Here is a 25,657-nt window from a genome sequence, read left to right on the forward strand (position 1 = left end):
TTAAAGCCGGCTACAGAGCCGCGGCTTCAGTCGCATTGTTTTTAACGCCTAGCGTCTCTTTGACACCATTTCTAACGCGCTGATTTTTTCATTTGCACCGTTTCATTTTTCATTTCTTTCTGTCTCTGTCTTTCTATCTGTGTTTCTGTTTCTTTCTCTCTCTCTCTTTCTTTAAATCTCTCTCTCGCTTTCCTTTTCTCTTTCTCTCGCCCATAGCAAGTTCTGTTACAATCGCTGGTACAACGCAGTCATACATTGGTTCCCATAAATGCATGTTCTACAAGCGTGGCTGTATAGCTTAGAGATTATGACGCTCGCTTTCGGACCCTGGGTACCCGGGTTCGAATACCGCCTCGCCAAGAAAGTATTTATTTATTGCTCTCTATCTGTGTCTCTTTCTTTCTCTCTCAGCACCTCCTCTACTCATGCTTGGTTTTAGCCGGGTGGCTGAATCGAGTGACAGACAGACAAAGATTTTCGCGTTTAGGGAGCTGAAGAAAGACTATCGTCTTTAAAAGTTAGTATCGTCATTCACAGCTTTGCTACTGTGTTCTTGACGGTTACTACCACGTGACAATATGTTGTTTTTGGCATGAAATGTTTTTCAGTTTGGTCTAGGGGGTCACTATGTAAAACCGCTGGTAACGAAAGATTGGTTATACCAGTATCGCTCGTATTTTAACAGCGCAGCTGTTTAAGCCGAGCGTTAGTCCGTAACGTGCGAACAGAAAATATGGGCCGATCCTGACGGTAGTGCAGAAAGGATCCAAGCGCAATGGCACATACCCCTGTCAACTAGCGAAGCTGAGCCTGGCTAAGTCTAGCTAAGCATGGTTGGGACTACTTAAGTTTAGTCAGTCATCAATATCTAATCGATAATCAATCAATGATCAATTCCGGAAATGCTGGAGATGACTTGGTAGTACTTAGCCTAGCCCAAAAGCCAGGACTAGCTTGTGCCCAACAGCTCCGCTGTCTCTTTAGCATTGAGCCTCTAGTGAAAACTACGCTAATTTTTTCTGGCCTAAATTATTATTATTATTATTATTATTATTATTATTATTATTATTATTATTATTATTATTATTATTATTATTATTATTATTATTATTATTATTATTATTATTATTATTATTATTATTATTATTATTATTGCAAAACAGCAAGTATTTCTTTTTCTTATTCTATAGATTCTGTGCCGTTGTGTAAGGTCTGCGAGATCAATGATCTTGGTGTACTTTTTGATGCAACCTTACACTTTTCGGCTCACACTAAACGTGTTGCAATGCGGGGTATGCGCTCTCTTGGTTCTGTATGCAGACTATCGAAGGAATTCAAGTCTCCTACACCGTTCCGCAAATTATACACAACCATCTGCCTTCCTCAACTCGAATATGCGTCGGTCGTCTGGAATGGCTCTTCTAGATCCAACAGTGACATTATAGATCGTGTCCAGAAAAAGTTTCTAAGCATATATAATCACCGCTTTGCAAACCTGGACATTGCACCCTGTACTAGCACTGTTGGGTTGTCATTGCCTTCGCTTCGCGACCGACGTAATCGCGCTGACCTTCTGTTTCTCTTTAAACTCCTTCACGGTAACCTCACGTGTCCCGAACTTCTCAGCTGTGTCATGTTCCGCATCCCACGCAAGATCACCAGAGAACATAGACCTTTCCATGTGCCTGCCTGTCATCACGAACACTCAACTGTCCACAGAATACAGAATCTTTATAACGCTTACTTTCGTGAACTTGATATCTTTCATAACTCCTTGTCATCGTTCTTGTCCGAGCTTTGCCTTGTATTATAATATCATGTATTGTTCAAGTGTCCTTCTCCTCCTTTTTCTTTTGTATTTACTTTGCGCTTTGTTGTCCGTACTCTCTTCCTTTCACAATTTTTATTTTTATTCATTTATTTTTTAATGATTTTTCCCTGAGTGTCTTGTTTTTGGTTTGTAATGTATGCGTGCGCCAGCACTCAGACCTTAGGGTTGTTCCTGGGCACGTTAAATAAACATGATTGATTGATTGATTGATTGATTATTATTATTTTGATTATTATTATTATTATTATTATTATTATTATTATTATTATTATTATTATTATTATTATTATTATTATTATTATTATTATTATTATTATTATTATTATTATTATTAGGAAGGGTTTAAAACAATATATAGCTTATATATTTGTAATCATACTACCCACTCTGTTACTATTACTTACTACCCTACTACTTTGGTATCGTTGTGCAGAGGTTATTGGGTGTCGTTGTTTATCGGGACCTCTCCTGCAGCCTAGAAATTGCCGACTTGAAGGTGCTCACATATATTGTCCACACCTTCACATTCATCGCCGGCAAAAAAGGGTATGGTCAGTGGGCTCCTGTAACGAACACTACTTTTTACCGTATTTCTATGCTATACCTCTCCCGTGCTTTCCAAAACCTCCAGGTCAAATCTTCGAGCACTTCAGAGTGCGCAAGCCAAGGCACTGCGCGTTTGCCTCGGCCTTCCACGGAGCACCTCAAAAACAGTAACAGTTAGAATGGCTCGAGACCGTCCGATTACGGCTTACATAATGACCGACAGGCTAAGGGCGCATATTCGCCAGATTTCACGGATGCAATCAAGCTATCTCGCTTACTTGCCCGAATGACGACCCACAGGCCTTATTCTCCAGCGTCGTCAGCACTCACCGTGCCTCCCTACCGTCGGTTACCACGCCCTCGGCACGTTCACCGTCAGCCTTGTTGTGTTTACAACTTCCTTTCCGTTCCAGGAATAAGAAAGAAGACTGACCTGCCTACCTTGGCCTTGAAGCAAGCAACTCAGGATTCTTTGCATACTTCCTACTTTGACCGTGTCCACAAATATACAAATGGCTCTTATGCATGAGGTCGCGGGATCGAATCCCGACCACGGCGGCCGCATTCTGATGGGGGCGAAATGCGAAAAAGTCCGTGTACTTAGATTTAGGTGCACGTTAAAGAACCCCAGGTGGTCCAAATTTCCGGAGTCTCCCACTATGGCGTGCCTCCTAATTAGATCGTGGTTTTGGCAGGTAAAACACCATAATTTAATGTTTTTTAACGCATGGCTCTTCCACTCAAACCAGCTCCACCAGCACAGTGGTTATACCATCACGATCAATAAGCATCAGATACAAGATTTCTCACGCCACCACATAGACCGGTTCGGAGCTTGTTGCCCTCCCAGGTGCGTTGATTATATTAACAACCAACCGGTGGTTCCGTGGGCAATATTCTGCCACTCAAAGGCGGTCTGCAATGTCTTTGGTCAGCTCTTCGTCGCGGGTCCTGTGAACAACTCGTGTCTCAGATACGATAAATGCACCATCAAGTGATCGCAAAAAAACACGATGTCGTGTTTCTGTGGCTGCTGGGTCATTGTGGTATATCCGGCAATGAACTCGCCCACGAAGCTGCTGGCAAAGCACATGAAGGAACAAACGTTGTTTCTACCCCTTTATCGAGGACTGACGCAGCCCAACACTAAAACAAGCTAGCACACCGTACGACACTGGAGAAGTGGCACACACCTGAATTCACCCAGCATCGTTTGTATTTTCTCGACCCATCTATGCAACTGCGGCTGTTACCTGAGCTTCTGCGAAGAGAGCAAACAATGCCGTGCCACATACGCCTGGGCGTTGCATTCACCAATGCATATACATGTTTGATTGGAATGACCGACAGGGTCTAATGCAATGCCTGCGGTGTTGAGGAGACAGTAGAATACCTTTTGTGCTACTGCCCATCTTTTGAAAATGGAAGACATGATCTATGCAAAACTGTAAATCATATGGATAGACAGCAATTAATCTTGGACAAGATCTTTGCTGAGAGAGAGAGAGAGACAGCAAGGAGAGGAAAGGCAGAGAGGTCAACCAGACGAGCGTCCGGTTTGCTACCCTACACTGGGGTAAAGAAAAGGGGGTATAAGAAGCAGTGGCGCACCGACGGGGGGGGGGGGGGGGGTTCGGGGGTTGTAACCCCCCCCCCCCCCTGAGGCCCACTTAGCCCCCCCTTTTGTTTAACCCCTTTTCTTTCCTTACGCATTTGAGTACTGCAACGAAGATGTAAGGCGCGCAATCGTCTGCACACTCGTAAAAAGCGCATTTTTTGACAATTTCCCGTGAAGAAATCGAAATTGGTGCTGTTTAGATGGTATTGGCAAACTGTCATCCCCCCCCCTGGCAGAGATCCTGGGTGCGCTACTGATAAGAAGAGGAAAAGAGGAAGAGTGTATGTACTGAGTGCACGTGGGATGATACACCGGGACACTATAAGCTGTTTCTTAAACCGGTGCAGTTCAAGTAGTGTACTAGTGCCCAAAGCGCTTTTTATGCCATTGACGGGTGTAGCCACGGTCCGAGTATCTTTGACTCAGAGAACGGTCTCGAGTCCAGTCGATTTAAAGTTGTCCTGAGAGAGAGGCGTTGTACGTCGCAGCGAAGACAGGTGCACAAGAGGTGCTCGGTGGTTTCTTCGCACCTACTGGAGTCGCACATCGGGCTCACGGCCATTCCCATACGATAGGAGTAAGCATGTGAACGCCACTCCCAGCCACAAGCGGCACAGGAAGGTTGTTTTGCCGCGGGTAAAGGGTAGATGGCAGTTGTAGCCGTAGCAAAGGGTCAAGCTTATGCAATGGTTAATTGAAGGCACTTGAACTGAAGAAAGCTTGTGACTTTTTGCGTGCAAGCAGACGAAGTTCCCTGGCAGTGTCCGTCCTCGCCAAGGTATTGGACTCGTCTGGGTGTCTTCATGGGCAGACCGGGCCGCCCTGTCCGCAAAGTCATTGCTTAAGATTCCATAGTGAGCAGGAATCCACTGAAAGATTATTTTGTGCCCTATTTCCAGAGCATGGTGGTGCACTTCCCTGATGTAGGATGTCATCTGCTCCGAAGTTCTGTCATGTAAGGCAGACGTGATGCTGCGAAGAGCTGCCTTAGAGTCACAAAATATGGCCCATTTCTGTGCCGGCTCTTCGGTGACGTAGGTCACAGCTGCATGGAGGGCTGCAAGTTCTGCCGACATGTAGTCATATGGGACAATTTGAATTCAACTGTAACCTGCTTGGCTGAAACGACGAATGCGACAGTTGAACTGGCAGATGAGGTCGAACCATCGGTATATATATGTATGCAGTCATGACATGTCTGCTGCATTAATAGGAGCGTCAGTTGCTTCAGAGCCGGCGACGGATGATTGGTCTTTTTGGTAATTTCGGGAGTACCAAAACATGAGGCTGGCGCACGCACCACAGGGGAGTTGAAGGCTTCGCCGCCGGTGTATAAGATCACGGTAGGCACTCTTGATGAGCGCTAATCACTTTTTTAAAGGTCGCATGAGGTGTCTCGGCTGGTAGGGAAGCTAAGTGATGGTCGGGGTTCTTTTGCAGATGGCGAATGTGCGCTCTGAGGGAGTCGACAGCTACGTGTGTCTGGATCGTAGGGTCTCTCGCGATTGAGGTCTCTCTCAGTTGAGGTGCACCGAGGCAGCCCTAAACACGTGCGTAGGGCTTGTATGCTATCCAGACCGCGAATGTTCATCTTGCATGTATTTGACAAAACTGGTAGACTTTAACAGAGGAGTCCCAGGAACAGTACCCTGTACAGCTGCGGCATAGAATGAACTGGTGTACCTCAGTTTTTCCCGCAGAAAAATTTGAAGATCTGAGCAATAGAATTAACTTCTTCAGATAGACGCAGTAAGGGTAAGGGCTCCACGAGAGGTTGCACTCGATGATGACACCCAGAAAGCGATGCGCTTTAACAGAGGACAAAGCTTGACCGTTGATCGAAACGGGATACAATGACATTTTTGCGCGTAAAGCCAACCAATGCGTACTTTTCGGTAGACACACTGAGGCCTTATTCTCGTCTATAGAAAAGACGCCGTCATGGCTGCCGATCGCTGAAGCCTGGCCTGCACCTGAGGGCGCGTCACAGCAGAGGCCCAGATGAAGATGTCTTCGGCGTATATGGAGACATGAACTGTCCGCGGGAAGTACTCCGAAAGTCCTACCAAGACGAGGTTGAGCAATATAGGCTCAACAATCCACCCTGCGGCACACCACGGCAGATGTAATGTTCCCAAACTGGGCCGTCTTCTGTCTGTGAGAAAAAGCACCTCTCAGTCAAATAGTCCCGAATCCATTGATGCATCTGGCCACCAACTTCCACAGCTTCAATTGAGTTCAGTATGGCCTGATGGGCGACGTTGTCGTATGCTCCTTTGACATCGAGAAAAGTGCAACTGATAGGCGGTTGAGGCTTTTCTGTTTTTGGACCCAGGTAACGGGGTCAATAACGTTGCTGATGGACGAGCCACCTCGACGAAAGCCAGCCATGGCACCGGATAGATGTTGAACCGCTCAAGGTACCATTTCAAGCGAGCAAGAATCATTCTTTCCATCACTTTGGCGACGCAGCTCTAAAGCGGTATTGGACGATATGATGATTAATCAAGCGGAGACTTTTCAGGTATCACAATGGGGATTAAGTGACTTGATTTGTACTGTGTAGGAACGACGCTGTTTTGCCAAGACTCATTGTAGTAGTTGAGCAGCTCACTACGTGCGTCACTGTTCAAGGTGGCATAGGGCAGCGTACGTGATGTCATCTGGTCCTGGTGACGAAGAACGCCTGCAGGTCGCCAACACAGCATCCAACTCTTGGAGTGAAAATGGCACGTTCATTTCTGGTACACGTGCTTTAGGGACGACATTAAGTGCCGCGTCAGTAGTGATGATCACGGACCCAGCAACCCGTGCACAGAACTCTCCAGCCACTTCAAACTGCGATCGGTGTTGGTAGAGGGCCAGAGCAGCAAAGGTCTTCCGTTGATGCGGACATGAGCGAAGACCGCTAACCGTTCTCCATATGTGTTAGAGTGATCTTCGGGAATCAAGCGACTGACAAATATTCCCATCGCTTGCCTTCCATTTTATCTATACTGCACTGAACTTTCTTTTGTATGCGTCGGGAAGCCCTCAGACCAATGAACGGACTTCGTGCGCCGATACCTTCTTTCCGCGTGTCGGCGTGCCACACGCAGCCTCTGCAGTTCTATGTCGAAGTCTGTTCGCCTTGCTGACCTTGTAAGTGAGCGCATGAATGCTTTCATTGCTTCCGCGATTGCATCTTCTATATTGTGTGAAAGGCCCTCCCGACATGCGTCATCCATATATGTGCCTTAAACCTCCAGCAATCAACTGTACGCAAGACAGTAGATGAGCATTGCTCAACTCCACTGATCTTTATGTATATTGGAATGTGGTCGCTTCCATGTGTCTCTATGTCCGTAAACCATTGGACGCTCGAGGCGTAGCGCCGTGACACCAAGATCAAGTCCAAGCAGCTACTATAGGTGGTGCCTCGCAGAAATGTAGGGCTACCATCACTTTTTAGACCGTGCCCACGCATATCGCAGCTACAAAAAGTCACAAAAGCACTGCTGCGATTTTTGAAGATTACTGGGTTGAGTAACCGTCTATGATACGGACTGAGGACCGTCTGTGATATAGAGCAGAAAACTGCTACTACGTCGGTAATATCCACACCGGACTTTCTCTTCTTCTTTTACTCGTTCTCTCGCCTTTTCCATTACCCCAGTGCCGTAATCCGCTGTAAAGGAAACGGGCCCACTGCGAACAGAGATTGAGCATGATTGCGAAAAATAGACCGTAAGACCCCGACTAGTTGTAACATAAGGTAAGCATGTTATTTTTGAATGCGCGAATAAATGTGACTTGAGTATTTGGTTACGTCATTTCTGCACCCTAGTGCGTGTACAGCCTCGGCCCCCAGCACGTACTGTACAAGACATCTCACATACCTCCCTGCGGCTGCGTCCCTGATACAGCCTACCCATTTTTCTTTTTTGTCAGGCCGCCAAATTTAGCCTTGGCATTTGCCGATTAATCGCCACCAATGCCGACTCCTCGAATGCAGATATAGTCTGTAAAGCAATGATTGCTGTAAAGTATGGGCACATTGTAAGTAAATGGGCTAGAAGGAACGCACCGGTGCGGACGTTGATGGGTAACTAACAATGATCTCCAAAGCCGCCTCTCGAACAGAATAATTGCAATATGGGAAGATGTAAGCTGTAATATGTAAAATGTAATTGTAAGATGGGATTTATAAATGCGTACTAGGGCTAAAGATGACATTACGAGCGCAAACTCTCGAGCATTTTGAAGGCGTTTTGCTTCTTGAAGTCAAGAGTGCGTTCAGAATGAAATATTGCCGGAGAAGCTCAAAAATGATGTAAGCTGCGGCATGCAAGGCTGTAAGTGCATAATCCAGACAGCAAGTGCTTTGTTCCAATATACTTTAGCAAGGTAGTGCGTTGGGCGAGTTGTGGCACGAGGAAAAGAAGGAAAACCAAGGGGAGACAGGATTTGGCGCCCTATCCTGTCTCCCCTTGGTTTTCCTTCTTTTCCTCGCACCACAACTCATTTGTTCCAATATAAATTGCTTCCCGCATTTCCGAGCATAATAAACCACGCTGATAGAGGGTATCAATTTTGAAAGACAGTCAAAATGACCTTAGTCCGCGAAACGTGTCGTAAGTAACTCGGCCTTCCGCGGAGCGCCTCAAAACCAGGAACAGTTATAATGGCTCGAGACCATCCGATTACGGCTTACATAATCACCGACAGGCTAACGGCGCATACTTGAGAGAAATCAAGAGTGACGATATGGAGGAATCGTTGGCAGAGTTCGAAAGGAAGGACTATGCTGGATTAAGAAGAACGACGATCTTACATAATAATTTACTAGCAGTGTGAAAAATCGATGCCACGCATCAGCGAAAGTGAAGTTTCATTAGTGCAAAAATAAAGCACATAGAACAAGAAGTTCGTGAGAAGCGGGCGTGTTATCACGTACAGAGTACTAAGACGATGATTTCGCGGGTGATATCTCGAAAGGAGTTAAACACACCGCAGCACACAACAAAAATCTATACTGTTGTGTTACCAACAGCATGAGCATTGCGCTCGAGTGATCAGATAGTGGCGCTAGAGTAGCAAATAGCCAACAGAAAAAAAGAAGTCAGAATAAGAGGTTCTACACGGCCAAAACCCCTTATTCAGTGTAACGTTTCGTCTATATACAGTTTGTTTAAAATTCTGTTTTAAGGAGTTTTTGCGCACCCAAAACGCCACATCCTGTTTGCCTTCTTTTTTACCCCTTTTTATGTTATTTTGTGTGTCCTTAGCCGTTAATGCGCAATATATAAAATTTTCTATTTTTGCCAATATTTGTTTGCACTCCACCCTAATTGTCGACATATTTCTTAATCGTTCCGTAATCTGTTGAAATTTTATGAAAGGCGTCAAGAAAGCTTCTACATTGCACTATCCAACTTCTTTCATAAATTTAGGTTGTCTTTCCTGTTCCTGAGAACAAACCAAGAGTGATATAAGCCCGCCATTCAAATAAATTGAAAAAAAAAAGACAAAGGCGAGTATAAACATGAAACTGCCATTCTGTTCAAAAATGGGCGAAACATTTCAAGTTCACTTCAAGGTTCTATGGAAAGCAGACCAAATGAGCTTATATCGGGTGTAAATTAGGCGACAGAACAAAACTAAAGAATGCAGTTAAGCAATACAAAGTGCATTTGCGTTCTTAATGCTTAATTCAACTGAATATTCAGCTGAATTTAGTTGAACCTGCCGCTCAGTTCCAGCTAGTTTGCTTAGAAAACGCTGCATCAAGTTGTTCTACTTCAGGAATATTTGTGGCGACCGAGAAACTTATCTCCTCTCAGGCTCCGTAGCCCATAACAAAAAGTTATAAGCCCTCTTTATCTTAAAGGAACCTGCACTCATGAATTTGTCCTTACTGTTTTCAATTTCTGTTTCTATTTTGTATAGTACTTCTATAAGCTCGTGTGGAAGATGTCCATGTGGAGTCAGCTTTGTGATCTTAGGAATATATGTAAGTACGTTGTGTCTACTGAGCACGCCAGCGTACGACAGTTATAAAGGTGGTTATGGTGCTTAATGTGAAGTAATATTCTGGCTGACCAAGCATAGCGTGCCCCAAAAAGCATGTAGTAAAAATCAAGAATGCACAAAGCACTTACCAAGTAAAGTACACCTTGCCATCCTTAGTTTCGGGCTCTAGTCAGTTCGCTAAACAAATTTGAACTTTCACCGAGTTTCGAACCTTGCAAACTTAAGTTATCACGTGCACTTAAGCATTCTTCTCGTAGAAAAAAATATGCATAAAATCAATTGAAGACACTAAATAACTATGCGATGCTGACGGTATGGCGGCGGTCACAAACCACACACACCTTTCGCTTCACGCAGGCCTCCTTGCGACTGTGATTTAGACAACGGTGAGGTACGAATAATGCTATTCGTGACTCACCACTCATCTAATGTGCTTACTGCGTTCATCTAATCCCCGATGGTGCAGTGACCATCTCACCATGGCATCTACGACATATTTACTTAGAATTATTCGAAATTAACAAAGGTGCGGAGAAAATATTGTGCCATTTAGCGAATCCGAGAAGTGGCAAGAAAGCGAAGACTTTTGCGTATTGTATTAGTCCAATGGTCCTAAATACTTCCCCTTTCGGCTATTACGGTTGCAGCCTGGTTGCACGAGCGCTAAACGTTCTCAGCAATCATAAAAGGGTGCCGAAGGACAATCCGTGAGCGGTGCCTGCAGCGGTGATCGAAGATAACGCTATTATGAGAGGAAAAACAAACCGCCCCTTTCGCCGTAGTAAATAGCGTTCCTTCCGCCTGAACTTTCGCGAAGGCCAAATAACTTTGAGCATAATCGATGGTGAAGGAAGTGAGGCTTTACATGGCCACACGTGTCGGACTAAAAGCCGTCCCTCGTCAGGGTAACCTATAATGCAGAGCCATATTCAGTGAGCTCCAACGCTTCCCGGAAAGAGCAGAATGGTCGCTGTCAAGGCATGCCTTCTGGCCTCTCTGCTGGTTGCAGCACTATTCCTCGTTGCTGCAAAGGACTCTCCTACAGTGCGAATCGACTCAGGATTTGTAGTGGGCACGCGGGTCCAAGCTGGTGGAACCGAAGTGGACGCCTTCCTCGGAATACCGTACGCCGAGCCTCCCATCGGTGAGCTTCGTTTCAGAAGACCTCAGCCTGTACGTCCGTGGGAAGGTGCGTACAACGCGACATCAAAGCCACGCGCCTGTCGGCAAGTACCATTCGACTTGCTTGGCCCTCTGGCGCTCGACTATTCGAGTGCGTCAGAGGACTGCCTTTACGTCAACGTGTGGCGGCCAGCCAGAGGCCAGGAGTGTGCAACTACCCGGGAAAGTGCCGCCTGCCACAAAGTGCTGCTTCCCACGGTTGTTTTCATCCACGGCGGCGCCTTCCAATGGGGCGACTCGGCGCTTTTTCTGTACGACCCCGCAAACTTTGTCGCCCTCGAGGGCGACGTCGTGTTCGTGACCTTCAATTATAGGGTCAGCATGTTTGGCTTCTTGGACACCGAAGATCCTGAGTCTGGAGGGAACTTGGGTTTGTGGGACCAAAACCTTGTGCTCAAGTGGGTAAACAGTAATGTCGTCCACTTTGGAGGTGATCCCGCGCGAATCACTTTGTGGGGACAGAGCGCTGGCGCCATGTCAGTAGCGCTACATGCACGGTCTTCTCACAGCGTGGGCCTTTTCCAGAAGGCCATTATGCAGAGCGGCGCGCCCTTCTCCTTGATTTTGAACAAAGTTTTCAACACGCGAGCGAGTTTTAATAGCATAGTGTCGACGTTGAAGTGCTTCAACATCGCTAACGAAAGCGCCGGCGACCAACTACGTGAAGTGATGTACTGCCTCCGAGAAGCGGAAGCTTCGAGCGTGTTCGAAAAGATACAGTCAACGCGCATTCTTCAGCGATGGTTTGTCCCTATCGAGAACGACACTTTCTTTCCGTACCCGTTCATGTCTCCAAGCTCGTGGAAAAAATTCGGAGTTCGGGACGTCCTGATTGGCACAACGGCGAACGAGGGTACTATGTTCTACAATATGGTACTCAAGGCCTTTCCAGCACTGTCAGATGCGCCACCAGACGAGCACAGAATGCTAGGAGCCGCCGCACTGTCGATGATGTTTGAGATGCCATTATCAAAAGCGCGGCTGCTCGCGGACATGTATTACGGTGAAGACGATGCCAATCGCACCTACGAGCAAGCCAGGGACATTACAGCTGAATTAGTCGGGGACGCATTTCTCGACTGCCCGACAGAACTGTTTGCCGACGCCGCTGCGACGGATGGAGTTCGTGTGTACAGATACTTGTTCGCTCACAAGGCTTCCCACAGCTTCGTGCCGGCGTGGATGGGTGTAGCGCATGCTGCAGACCTGCTGTACACGCTAGGATCACTTGCCATTTATGAAGGACAAAAGACGCTACACGGAACCCTTGGGTAACGTAGGAAAACGGTTCCTGCAGACGCAGGACTACACCAAGGAGGAAGAGGTCTTCATGAAGGAGATGGTCGAAGCTTTCGCCCAATTTATAAGGAACGAGTAAGTTCATTCACAAAATGAGATTATCGGATTCAGAATGTGAGGCAAAAGTGAACATTTTCGCTGTTATTTATTGTCACGCTGTTATCTTGCAGACAGGTCCGTTATTCATTACCGCATAACGAAGTTGTGTGCTTAGAAAGACATCAACTAAAGAATGAAAACTACAAAAAGCCATATCTTATTAAATTAGTTCAGAAAGAATGGGTCAGCTTAAAATCTCGCTTTTATTAGAATCGTTCTTTCCTTTATTACAGCAACGCCAAACGTGTAATTATATTACAATGTAATGTGTGCTCTACGTTTTTGATTGCTGCTTTGGTAACAGGGATGAGGTACTCGCTTTTGGTATTCCTGCGAAGGGTACCTCGATTCTACATGGTGTTTTCGCATTCGTGATCACAGATTCCTCACGTGGAGGTAACGCATCCCGTCTGCGCAATGAATTGACCCGCTGAACGTCTTTATATAAAACAGCAGCTGTGCCTGTTTTGCTCAAACCAACGTAGGGACTCGGCACAGACATTGTCAGATATAGGCCGCTATTCCAGGTCACGCTACACCGTAAAAAAATATAACAAATGAAAAAAAAAAAGAAATAAAAGCACGGTCTCCTCATTTGCGTCAACCTCGGCCTATTGCTGAATGACATCTCTCCAAAAACGTGTTAATTAAGCAGCACTACAGCTTGGAATCAGCACAGGCGGTTTCTTTCATAACAAGCAAATATAAAGACCGGTTGTAGAGATGCCCTTGAAGCAGAAACGCGGCAGCGAGTGCCAACGACACTACCGTGGTTTCATGCCAAGAAACAAGGCACGTGCCAAAGGTCTATTTATGAATACGCATACTAAGCTGGTTGAAATCTGGACAGGCTTTTCGATCTCAATGACCTTTCCAAGCATAAATACTCATCGAACGTTCTTATTTACGACAGCAGCGTCTTATTTTCGTATAATGTATAGCCGACCATCCAATAATTAGAGTGCATGAACAACTATGTTCATCTAGTCGTTACCACACTCCATTATAACTGGAAAATTTATCTGGACTACAGCCTTTCGAGGTATATTTTAGTCCGCCTTCAGTACACGCTTACTGAAAAATGGCCATATTTCAAGCCGCCTTAGTAACCTGATATTATTTTCATGTTATGGTTGTCCAATCAAGTCTTGATTGTGTGACTTACAGTAACGACGAAAATGCAAAGTTATAGCGAACAAAAGCCTCTGATACAATATTTACCATAGTGTACTTCCTTTCAGAATTTCCGAATGTGCTGGCAGACTAGTTGGTTTGACATGGTTTTATTTTGACGACGCAATAACAAAATGCACAGAATGGAAAGTCACGGCCACTCTTCCCTTTAGCGGATGTACATGACAGCTTCCTAAAGGAACAATTGTTGGCTTTTAAAGCGCTGGTGCAAAATTAAGGTGTCCGTGAATTCTATCAGCACATAAGTAGCTAAGTTCTATGCAGATGCGCACATGGAAGTACGGCACTACCTTCTCTTCGACGTGAAATATTTTTTCTACCCTACAGGCGTTTCAGCGCTCGGCTGTGGTATGTGCGATAAATATTGCGGCTGTGTTCCGACGGGTCCAGATGACAATGTCAATTTTCTCAAGTACATATATTGCCGCATGCCTTGTTGCTTGTCCCCGTAATATCAAAATTATCCAGCAACCCGCTATTGCAGGGTATCTCGCATACACGTGCCACTTTGAAAAGTTTAATACATTATTGCGCCTAATAATATCAATATCAAATTAGTAATTTTAGATGGTTTTATCTCAACAGGGGTCGAAGTGAATGGTGCTGTCACTGTGCTATCTTTTTAGGATACGTGCAAGCGTCCTCAGACTGGGCGTACACATCTCTATACACATAAATAACTCAGTGGTTATAACAGTTCTCATACGTACGTTCTCCACCTCTATAAAAACGTCAAGCTTTGCGAGACCTTTATCAGACGGCAGCCAATCAGAGGAAGAATTTAAATGCAAGTGGCAAATGTACACGCGTCTTATTATTCATCGTGTCGCTGGCCATTCGCTAAATTATTATCCTGATCACGGATGGCAGGCGATTCTCAAAAGCTTTAACGTAAACGCGTAAATCAATTTTTTTTTTTTTTTTTTTTTGCTGGCGACTGTTTTACTTGAACAAGGCTTCTTTCGTTAAACAAGTTCAATACAAAATTTACAAAGTGCGTACAATGAAGCATTTTTGCAGGGGATTATATTGTAACCCACCCTACAAAAGTCCTGAAAAATTAGCCGTGGCATACAACTGCATGGGTCTCTAATTCCGTGGTCGCTACTTTGTGCTTCTGCGTTTATTCCCACAGAGTTCAATAGTTTTGCATGATTATGCTCACTCGAAGAAACAGCCTGCGTCTTTCAGCAACGTTACAGGCGTTGTTTGTCCCTATAGATGATCTTGACTGTAACTAGGAGAAGTAGTCGTTTATACAAACCTGTGAAATTGTTAGTAGACGTTCCGAGAACGCATTGATAGTGTTGCGAGTAAAACGTGAATGAAACATGACTGTTATTTTGAAACATGTCCCGATGGTGTTCATAAATAACATAAAAGCTAAAATTAACAACATTCTGGGGTTTTAAATGCCACAATCCCGACTTCATTATGAGGCACGTACTATAGGGGGACTCCAGATTAATTATGACCACCTGCGGCCGACCGCGACCTACTCCCCCGCACTTTCGTTTCAAGCAACGAAGTATTATCCTCATAGCTTGCTTCAGCGGGGAGTTCGTTCTGTAGCTAACGACGAATTATTTCTGCTTCTGTTTGAAATGTCCAATGTAAAGAGGGCACCACACAAATCCGAATTCAGCACCATATCACATTGAAGGCGCACATTTACGTGTTTATTTTATATTTATAGGCAGAAAATCAGCAGTCAGCAATTTTCTTTTAGGTAAAAAAGAACACTTCTCCAAAAATAAACAGAGCAAATAGTTTTCGCAAGACGAAGGTCCAGATGAGAAATGCAAAGTTTGAGCATGTAGAAAGAGCTGTAGCGATAAGTAAATGGATGTGTATGCACAGTGTATGTATATAAAGCCACGTGCGGCACACATTTCACACGTAGCCACGTAGGTATATACAATAACAGATTATCCGCATTTTTTTAGTTAATTTGAAAGAAGCACCTCGGAAGGAGGAAACTTGAAAGAACAGGTAAATGAAAACGAGCAAGAAATAGTAGGCGACTAAGTGAAGAAGAATACAATTTCAGTAGAACGGGTGGCATTTAAAAATAGCTTCCGCAGCAACATTAAAGCACAAATTTATGCTAATCTCACTACTCGTTAGCGCGATTGGCCCCCTGTGGGGAAGTACTTCTGTAGCAACTACAACGGGTGCTAAGCGGGTGTATGTGTGAAATATTTTATGTACCTCTCAGGGGCAATGTCTATATTGTATATTTATTTTAACTGCACATGCTAAAGCACCCTAAGTCAAAGCACCCCAGCTACATCTCCCTGAGCGCTGCACCCAGAGTGGTGAGAGGAAATAACCCATGCGAGACCGGTAATCTCTGTTTATTCGTGTAACTCGCATGGTACGGTGCAGGCATAGTATAGGATGGAGGATGGCCGGTTGCAGAGATTGCCGCTATATATAATGCATACCTAGCGAAAACAAAACAAGAAATAGCGTGAAAGAAGGTATGGCATACTGAAAAGACCTGGAGGTACATACAATATGTAGCAACACTACAAACACTGTTACTTGTAGCATTTCTAGGATGAAAGAACTCGCTGAGTAGAACGTCAGCTTAGATAACACAGGGGTTAAAATGTTACATAAAATCTAAGGTATGGCATAAACCATGAAGTACTAAGTAGCAACGTTGGTGCGCAAGTGAGTAGTACAAACAATGCGTTTGAAAATAGGGCCATTACATTTCGTCTAAAGTTTGTAGAACACTTAATGTCCCACCCATTCGCCATATCTCCATATTCATTGCAATGTGGTAAATCAGGTGGAACTAAATGTATTGTCTCGACCAAAGATACATTGCAAACCATTACGATTGGGGAAGCACCCATACGGGCGGGATACGAACCATTTGCAATGAGAACGGTGGCTCACCGCAAAATAATAGACTATACCAGGAAAGCAACACTATTTACTCATGCGGTTCTCAGGATAGAAAATAGAAGGACAACGTAACCATGATAGCCAAGCTGTAACGTCAAATGTAAGCTCTGGCATTGAAACGTGTTCCATGGTTACAGATTCATTGGGAATACATATTGTACAGGTTAGGCGAGGTGACCCGATTGAGGCCGAATTCAAGCTGAGGATGAATAAATGTATAACACGTAATTCTTCTAGACCACGGAGGAAGGACTACCTGTCGATAATTTAATGTGAGTTTGTGGTGACAAGTTGGGTGTTGGAAGAATGCTAAGATATTTGTCTGTAAGATGTGGAAGTGAAATAGCTATTGTAAAGTTGGTAACTGAATGTGGAAAGCAAGTGTTTGCGAATAAAGCCATTATTTTCCATGTATCAGTATTTAGGATAACATGCTAAGTTGAGAAGTATTATAATTTTCCAGATGGAAACCACTGGGTAGTTATAGTTACCACGACCGTTAAAGAGAAACGTGCCTGCAGCGTATATACACCAGAACAGGTCATGAGCACAAGCGGCGATTGGCGGTCGCTTTTTATAGTCTACTTGTTTTCTATTGTCTTGCCACCACTTTCCGAGTGAAAACGGGGTCCTTTCAGTCTTTAGTTGACTCTATACGACCGACCCAAGAAATCGATCATCTAGGTGCCTTCAATCGTTCAAGGTGCACCAACAATTCAGAGCAGCCCATTGGTCCCGCGTGATGCCTGCCTCATCAAAGACGTGCGCAGCTCATCTACTCGCGACAGCTGCTGTTTGTGCTGCCCTTCATCGTGCTACTCTATAGCAAAACACTTGCTCTGTCTTTCCAGCAAACTAGAGATTCCTTCAGCCGGGTTGGAATGGCCAGCATACACAGCAGAGCACCGTCAGCTCATCGTGCTAAAGCCGCGCAACTACTCCATCATGCAAACGTCGAAGACGGAGATCTGCGATTTGTGGAAGAGAACTGTCGTAGCAAGGTAAGCCAGTCTAGCATGGCTATGTTTCAATGTGTCAGTGTGCTATGTTTCAGTATGTGTCGTTGCATTATGTAAGCTCAGCGGCAGCGCAATACGGACGCAGCGACAAGGCGAGGTCGGCCGTGGGCCTGGCGGTCGCAGTGTCACGATACAAGGAAAAAGCACGGCGCTTGCAAGTAAAGTTCTTCAAGCGCGGGTGTCAGCGTTTACGCTTCTGTTTGATACATGTAATTAACATGCCGTGGGATGCCAAGTGTTTGTGGAGACATTGAACACTAGAAGAGCATTTTCAACGAGTAATGGATATATATTTGTTTCTGTGTGTGCGTGCTTTTCTTTTTTAACCCCACAAAGCCCAACGTATCCGTTTTGATATGCTGAATGCGATACCTAAAAGCTCTGATTTAAGCGCCGTAAAGCCAGTGTGGAGCCCATGCTAGCATTTTGATATGCTGTAGCGAGTTTAGCTTATGGATCTTTCAGCAAATTCTTTACTAATGAAGTAATTACCATACAAATTATTTTTACTCAATTATCATTTTCTTGGTTTCTTCAAACCAATACAGTGCCTCCATGGCCACAAATAAATGGGAACACGTTGTTTCAATCTTCTTTAGTGTGAAATGGTGTTCGGAATTTGTGGGGTTAAATGCAAATGACTGACCCGCGTTTGATTGGTAATCGTTAAACAGCTGAAATGTTTGACTTCACCAAGCATATATCAATTTTCATTATTTTAACAGGTTAACGTTGTGAAGGAGCTGATGACATATTGTTCGTATTGCAAATATTTCCAATTAGTCTATCAATATTCATAGCAGAGCGAATCAATCTACACTTTTCTCTGCCCCGCAAATGGGTTGATCCCCAGAGTTTCACACTCAGCCTTCCCTAATGTGTTCTGATAGCCTGAAAAAAATTCTGCCGCTTTTATCCATGTGGTAAGTAAATTAACAGGAGTAACAATCTGCCACCGTTGCTCCTTTTGTTTCCCCCTAGTACAGATGTCAGCCTCCTTCGGCAGAATATGTGACACGTCCTTAAGATGTCCCACCCATCAGCAAGCGCGATGGCATGGCACAACGAAAAGACCGCCTAATTTGATATAGGACTTCTTGCTCTTTTCGTTCATGACTTGCGAACTAACCTTGACACCAATGTACAGACTGACGCTATCTTTTTGGATTTTGCAAAAGCATTTGATAAAGTATCCCATCGGCTCCTGCTACTAAAACTTCAACTGCTGAACTTGGATTCTAACGTACTCATCTGGATAAAGGAATTTTTGTCTAATCGCACACAAATGGTTCTAGTCAACAATAACCTATCAAGCCCCCTCCCAGTAACCTCTGGCGTGCCCCAAGGATCCGTCCTTGGCACCCTGTTATTCTTAATATACATTAATGATTTACCTAACTGTGTCTCCTGTAATATACGCATGCTTGCAGACGACTGCGTCATCTACCGCACTATCAATAACTCCTTTGACCAAACTAATCTCCAGAATGATCTTAATAGTGTCTTAGAATGGTGTAGCAAGTCGCTGATGACCCCTAACGCTAACAAATGTAAATGCATGTCCTTCTCCCGCCGTCGAAACCTCATCTTTTTCCCATACACAATTAATAACATGCCGCTAGAATCAGTGCAATCTTATAGGTATCTAGGTGTAACCATATCTCATGATTCGTCTTGGCGCGCACATGTCACTAACATTATCTCCGCAGCTAACAAAACCTTAGGATTTCTAAAACGGAACCTACGGAACGTTCCACCAGACGTAAAATTACTAGCTTATAAGTCACTTGTTAGACCGAAACTAGAATACGCGTCAGCCATCTGGAACCCGCATCAAGCATATCTCATCGACGCATTAGAATCAGTTCAAAATCGTGCTGTTAGATTCATTCATACCTCATACTCATATGACGTTAGCGTTTCATTTCTGAAATTAGAATCCGGCCTATCAATGCTTTCATATCGCCGTCGCATTTCCAGTCTTTCCCTTTACCACAAGTTCTTCTTTTCTTCCCTTAATCAACCACCTTACATCGGAGCAGCAGCACGCATATCTCATCGCACCAGCCATCCAACTTCAAGTAGCGCGACCACGTGCTCGGACAACCACCTTCACTGCCTCCTTTTTCTTCTGAACCGCGACAGACTGGAATGGCCTTCCCCCGAACATCGCTACTACTGCCTGCCCATCTCCGTTTATAGAACTTGTCACAGACCATTTTTGTTGAATGATTATTTACCTCGATGTTTGTGCGATCTTATGAAAACCCTACCCTTATGCAATGCCCCTGCGGGAGAATTTTAAGGTAATAAACTGAAACTGAAAAAAAGGAGCCCTCTGTAAGCAAATGGCCCTAGTTATTTTTTTGCTAGCAATCTGGCTCTCAATACGCAGTAACTGAAGAAATATTACTTCAGTTATCGGCTTTTCATTAGCCTCTTAAAGACCAAGAATTCAAGGCAACATAGCGAAGCAGTTGACTTCTTTTAGAGCGTGAGCCATTAAGAGTCCAACAACGTTCGTCCGCGTCCTCCGGCTAACGCATCTGCCGCCATTGGGTGCACGTGCCTGTGCAGCCAATTTTAAATGATTGCCACGTGGTGATAAGAAGACATATCAAGCTTAAGGTTTGTTGAGCTAAGTAGCTCTTGTTTGAATATTCTTGAGAGTCCGACAGAGCGTGTAGTGAATCCTTAAGACACGCAATTAAATATCAAATTTTCGATAAACGATGGCAGAAGGAGCCATCAGGATATATTTAAGTCATCGCCATAGTACCCGCCGTGGTTGCTTAGTGGCTATGGTGTTAGGCTGCTAAGCACGAGGCCGCGCGATCGAATCGCGGCCTGGGCGGCCGCATTTCGATGGAGGCTAATTGCGAAAACGCCCGCCTTCTTAGATTTAGGTGCACGTTAAAGAAACCCAGATGGTCCAAATTATTCTGGAATCCTCCACTGCGGCGTGCCTCATAATCAGAGCATGGTTTTGCCACGTAAAACCCCATAATTTTGATCGCCATAATTAGACAATATCGAGCTTAAACTGATCCGAACGTAAGCATTCAGATCTCGTTTAGATATCAATAATTGTGAAAAGTGTGTGGTAATATTGCAATTCCGTAATTAATTGCCAAAGTTATGACGAGGCATTTCATAAAGAATGGGTGTCACTGCCGCCAGCAGAGCGCTTTCTCAAACTTTTGTGTGATATCTTCCACAGACTTGAGTTAGCTTTGTGAAGGTTAACTACAAAAGGTCAATAATTAAATTGCATTATTTATGGAAACTCAAATGTGCTGTTACGCACGGTAAAGCACAGCTCGCGATGTCTCAGCTGGTTCAATGCGTGTATAGCATCCGGTTATATTCAAGGCCATGTGTGCCTATATTCGAGCAAACTAGCCCAATCATCTCTCAGTTTGATGGTACTGAATGTTCTCACATCACAGTGAATTTTAGGGTACTTCAATACAGGTAATCTTTGGTTTTCGGTCCAATTCCGACTAGTATTTGTGATTCGGGATAATAAGTTAAAAATTGGTATGACGTTTGACTTGACACACTCTGATTTTATGGTAAAGCCGAGAAAAATCTGACATGCTTATGACGCTCCACTTACAGTAGAGCTTAACGCAAGGTGCCATTTTGAGGGCTATCTTTAGTCTGATAACAAAATGTTGCCGTTTCATCCAAAAGACGAAGCATCAATTGTGATAGCAAATTAGTAGAGAGCTATACGGAGTAAGGATAGCAGTTTTATCAGCTGTATAAACTTGGACATGTAGCAGCACCAGCAACGCGCAGAACTGTTGTGGACACCGTCGGCGTTTTGCCCGCGTTCGCATCGAACGCGCGCGGCGTTGGTGACTGTTGCCGGTGCCTCTGGCTGCTGCTCGGAGGTTTTCGACGAGATCAGAACGGGACACTCGTAGAGCAGCGTCGGAAGTCGTTACCACATTCACGCCTCGCAACGTTTTTATATAAATTGGCATTTGGTGCCGCAGCTAAACGTCGCTTCCCCTCTCTCCCTCCCGTCCCCCCACGGCCTTTCGCGTGAGACTTCATACGGAAACTCACGGTCACGCGACGCCGACGGCAGAAATCCGCTTGGAGTGTCCATATAATTGCTATCGCAATAAAAAGAAGTCAGAGTCAGTAGTGATCAACATACTTTTATTTAAGAGTTAAAAGTAGTCACTAGTTTACTACAACTTATCATCCCTATTTATAATTAGAAGCACCGGCAACTGGAGTAACACTTGAAAGAACAACTGAACGACGATGTTAAATACATAAATGAAGCATTGAGGTGAAAGGACTTAATTGCTTCTGTGCTAGAAAGCTAAATAAATAAGGCGAAAGGCTGCGTCACGTAAGCATAGCTCAATTGAAGTAAATTTTATTTTCCAGAATAGAAATGAACTGGACGGAAACCAGCACAAAAGACGCTTAAGTATGTTGACGAGGGCCCACGTTAAAATCAAACTTAAAGCACGCAGTTAGAACTCTTTGTCCTAAGATGAAAATGAGCAACCCACTGCACGCTGTAAATAAACTTGTTCTTAAATGCTGGTCCAGGGTGTGTCCTGTGATTTTAATATGTTGAGCACCCACTAATAACTTTTTATGCTTTTGGCGCAGCGACGGAAGCATGCAACAATCCCTCGCAGCACCACCACCAAGAAAGCCGGTGAACTCGACGCCTCCGAAGAAGAAGCAGCCAGGAGCGAAGCCTTCGACATCAGCATCGTCTATGATATTGCCATGGGAACTGTTCATTTTTCTTAGCACACTTTTTCTTCTTTAGGTCATAAATTTGTTAAACATTATGCCGAATATTGTGCTCAATTTATTCTGGGAGCATATCTATCTATCTATCTATCTATCTATCTATCTATCTATCTATCTATCTATCTATCTATCTATCTATCTATCTATCTATCTATCTATCTATCCATCTATCCATCTATCCATCTATCCATCTATCCATCTATCCATCTATCCATCTATCCACCTATCCACCTATCCACCTATCCATCTATCCACCTATCCATCTATCTATACCCTCATGCTGACTCAGTGGCCGAAGTTGTCTGATAGCGTGGGCCACTAGGTATGAGGTCGTGATGCCGTTGCGGGCGCTTTGTCATCCGACTCTAATGATGCCATCTCGTCAAGCCATTGTCGTCATAGAGACGTCAGGCATTCGTTGGTATAGCTTCGTCGTGATGATGTCGTGGTCGTTTTATTACCGTCACTGCGGCTTCATCACCGACTCTTACACATTATATCGTGTGGCCAACATGGCCTGGAAAGAAAATTACGACAAAGAAGTAAAAGATGTTGTGAGCTCGCACTCGTCCTATCCTGCGTCACCAGTACCACGTTGTTTTGTTACGAGTTGGCGTAGTTTGCCAAAAGAAGAAATATGATTTAGCTAGTGCAATATTTTCAATCGGGATATTTTCAGTATTAGTATTATTTTGCGAACAAGTGCTTCCCTGACCCGTCGGATATGTGACGTAGGCCGGTAGCACGCAAACCGAGGCCGTATTCCAACGAACTTCAATTTACTGCAACCCGTCAGCTTATCGGGCGAAAATCAACAATAATAAATCGTGCTTACTGCCATGTTTTAGTGCCTGCTTTCAAGATATACACAATTGCCTGAGAACAGACACGCTGCCAAACGTAAGAAAGAATTATGAAATAGTGTGCATTGCCTTCCATCGGCCCACTTACCCACAGCCACCTTCTGCACAAACAAAACATGATGAGATGAAAAGATTAGCCTACAAGTCGGCAGAAGAAGGCTTCACGCAAGAAAGTTTGTTAACGAACAGATAAAATAGAAGAACTTGATGTTGCGCTAGTTCGTAACTCATTATGGTAAAACAAATTAGAGCGTAAAAAACACACCTGCATTCACGCACACACCCACACACGAAATCACTCCTGCGGGTCTCTGGGGGATCTTTTTGGATCCCCCAGACACCTCCAGGAGTTTCGTGAGTAAAAATGTGACGTCAAAGAATGTTTGTGCCGCATAATTAAGCAATTAGGTCATTTCTGCTGGATCAAGAACTTGCCACATCCGGGAAAGACAAACATTGGCAGTTTCACCCGAAGCGTTATTATTATTACTTGATTTGTACACATATACACACAAGGACACAAAGAGATTAAGGATAGAGAAAGCTGACAACTGCCACCGAAAGGGGCACAACGCCTGCCTACTCCTATAGGAGGAGGGAATAGAGGAAATGAAAATATGAGAAAAGAAAAGAGGAAATAAAGAAATGACGAAGACACAGACAGAACAAAACAAAAATACAAATAATGTTTATAATCTGGAGGCCAAGTCAGTGTCCTTCAGAAAAGTTAGCAGGGCTCGATGGACCTGGTCACGTCGAGCAGCGCTCCCCCTTGGAAATAGGCAATCGTCAAGAGTCGCACATTGCAGCCCCATAAGTCTATACTCCTTAATTAGTAATGCGCGCTGCGCAACGAATGCGAGACACTCTAAAATGAGATGTTCAAGTGTCTCACAGGAGCCACAAAACGTACACGACGGGCTGTCCACACGTCCTTGTCGGTATAGGCGTTCGCGCACCAACACAGACCCAACCCTTAACTTTTATTGTATAACAGTGCTCTAGCACGACGGGGCAAGCCTCGACCACGAACACGGGGAGGGAACGATCCGTCAGCAACACGCCGGTCTGGGTGCTGCTTCAGGAGGTGTCGGCGTATCAGGAGACGAGCGTTGTCAAACATACATGAAATGGCAGGGCAGTCACATTCATGGTGGGTACAGCAATAAAAAAATGTACAGCTCAAAGATCTGTGAGGATGACAATTTGAAGTGACGAATGGCGTGGCATGCGCCTGGCGTGCCTCACGCTTCATGACGCGCACAAAAGGGATTGTTTATATTATAGTCCTGTCATATGGCAATTGTTACATTGGTGAGACCGGGAAGTGTTGTATTGACAGGCTAGATGAGCATTACGCACAAGTTCAGGTGATATGCAGTCCTTGTAGACTATTGCAAAATACACCAGTTTACGCCGAAGCACACATGCACTGGGTGCAGCGTGCTGCATGCCCATAAGGCTGAAAAGGGCACATTGATATACCAGGCCCTTTGCATACAAAAAGCATACACACTTAAATCTCGTTATAACGAAGTCAATCAAACGCCGAATTTTTTTGTTATAACCATTATTACGTTATAGCCACTCACTAATTATTATACTGCTAATTATTGTATGCGAGGGTGTACTCACTACAGGTAAGTCAACAGCGCCAGTGATGACTTTCTTGCTGCTGAGAATTGTAGTCCTTGGCCACTTGCGTTTTCTTCGTCCCTGATGCAACAGCTCTAATTATGGCTGCCTTTTGATCTAGAGCGCTAACTTTCCGTTTTTGTTTCGAGCAGCTGCTACCGTCAGTCATTTCCCTGTCGTGTAACCGGCAACACGGCGTAAAAAGCAAACAGGCTGAACGACCTACGCCCGCTTCCGAAACAAAGCGGACGAGTGCGCACAGCGCGCTAACAGAAGTTAGGCTTGGCCAGCTTGGCTTAGCTTTGGTGGTTGCCAGTGCAGCGCAGCCGCGGGAGATTTAAACTGGTACATTAAGAGGCGCGCAAAGCGCCGCGCATTTTAATAAATCAGTATTTTGTGTGCAAAGCGGGCGGTTAATTGTCATTTTGTAACGAAAATTTTCGTTATATCCCTTAATCAGTATAGAATTTTTTTTTTAAACGAAACTTCAAACCCGTGGGTTTCTATGAAGACTTTCAAGGGGAATTACGATTCATTCGTTATCTCCATTATTTCGTTATAAACCGTTTTGCTATAACGAGATTTAAGTGTAACTAATTTTGAACACTTTCGAATGCAATCGGGCGTAAAAGATGATTACATGAAAAAG

The 25,657-nt window shown here is 44.5% G+C and overlaps 1 protein-coding gene across 1 annotated transcript; it reads left to right on the forward strand.

Annotated features, from left to right (window-relative positions):
• The first annotated feature begins 10,706 nt into the window (after positions 1–10,706).
• LOC119457043 (acetylcholinesterase) lies at positions 10,707–22,543 on the forward strand. The gene is made up of 3 exons (XM_037718869.2): positions 10,707–12,563; positions 17,552–17,701; positions 22,361–22,543. Exon 1 carries the CDS (start codon positions 10,971–10,973, stop codon positions 12,462–12,464), a length of 1,494 nt encoding a protein of 497 aa, XP_037574797.1. The 5' UTR covers positions 10,707–10,970; the 3' UTR covers positions 12,465–12,563; positions 17,552–17,701; positions 22,361–22,543.
• The last annotated feature ends 3,114 nt before the right edge of the window (positions 22,544–25,657 follow it).

The sequence above is a fragment of the Dermacentor silvarum genome, chromosome 6 (genome assembly GCF_013339745.2).
Source record: "Dermacentor silvarum isolate Dsil-2018 chromosome 6, BIME_Dsil_1.4, whole genome shotgun sequence".
In the NCBI taxonomy this organism is placed as follows: domain Eukaryota; kingdom Metazoa; phylum Arthropoda; class Arachnida; order Ixodida; family Ixodidae; genus Dermacentor; species Dermacentor silvarum.

Coding starts and splice junctions, on each gene's coding strand:
- LOC119457043 (XM_037718869.2), top strand. CDS start 10,971: ATGGTCGCTGTCAAGGCATGCCTTCTGGCCTCTCTGCTGGTTGCAGCA.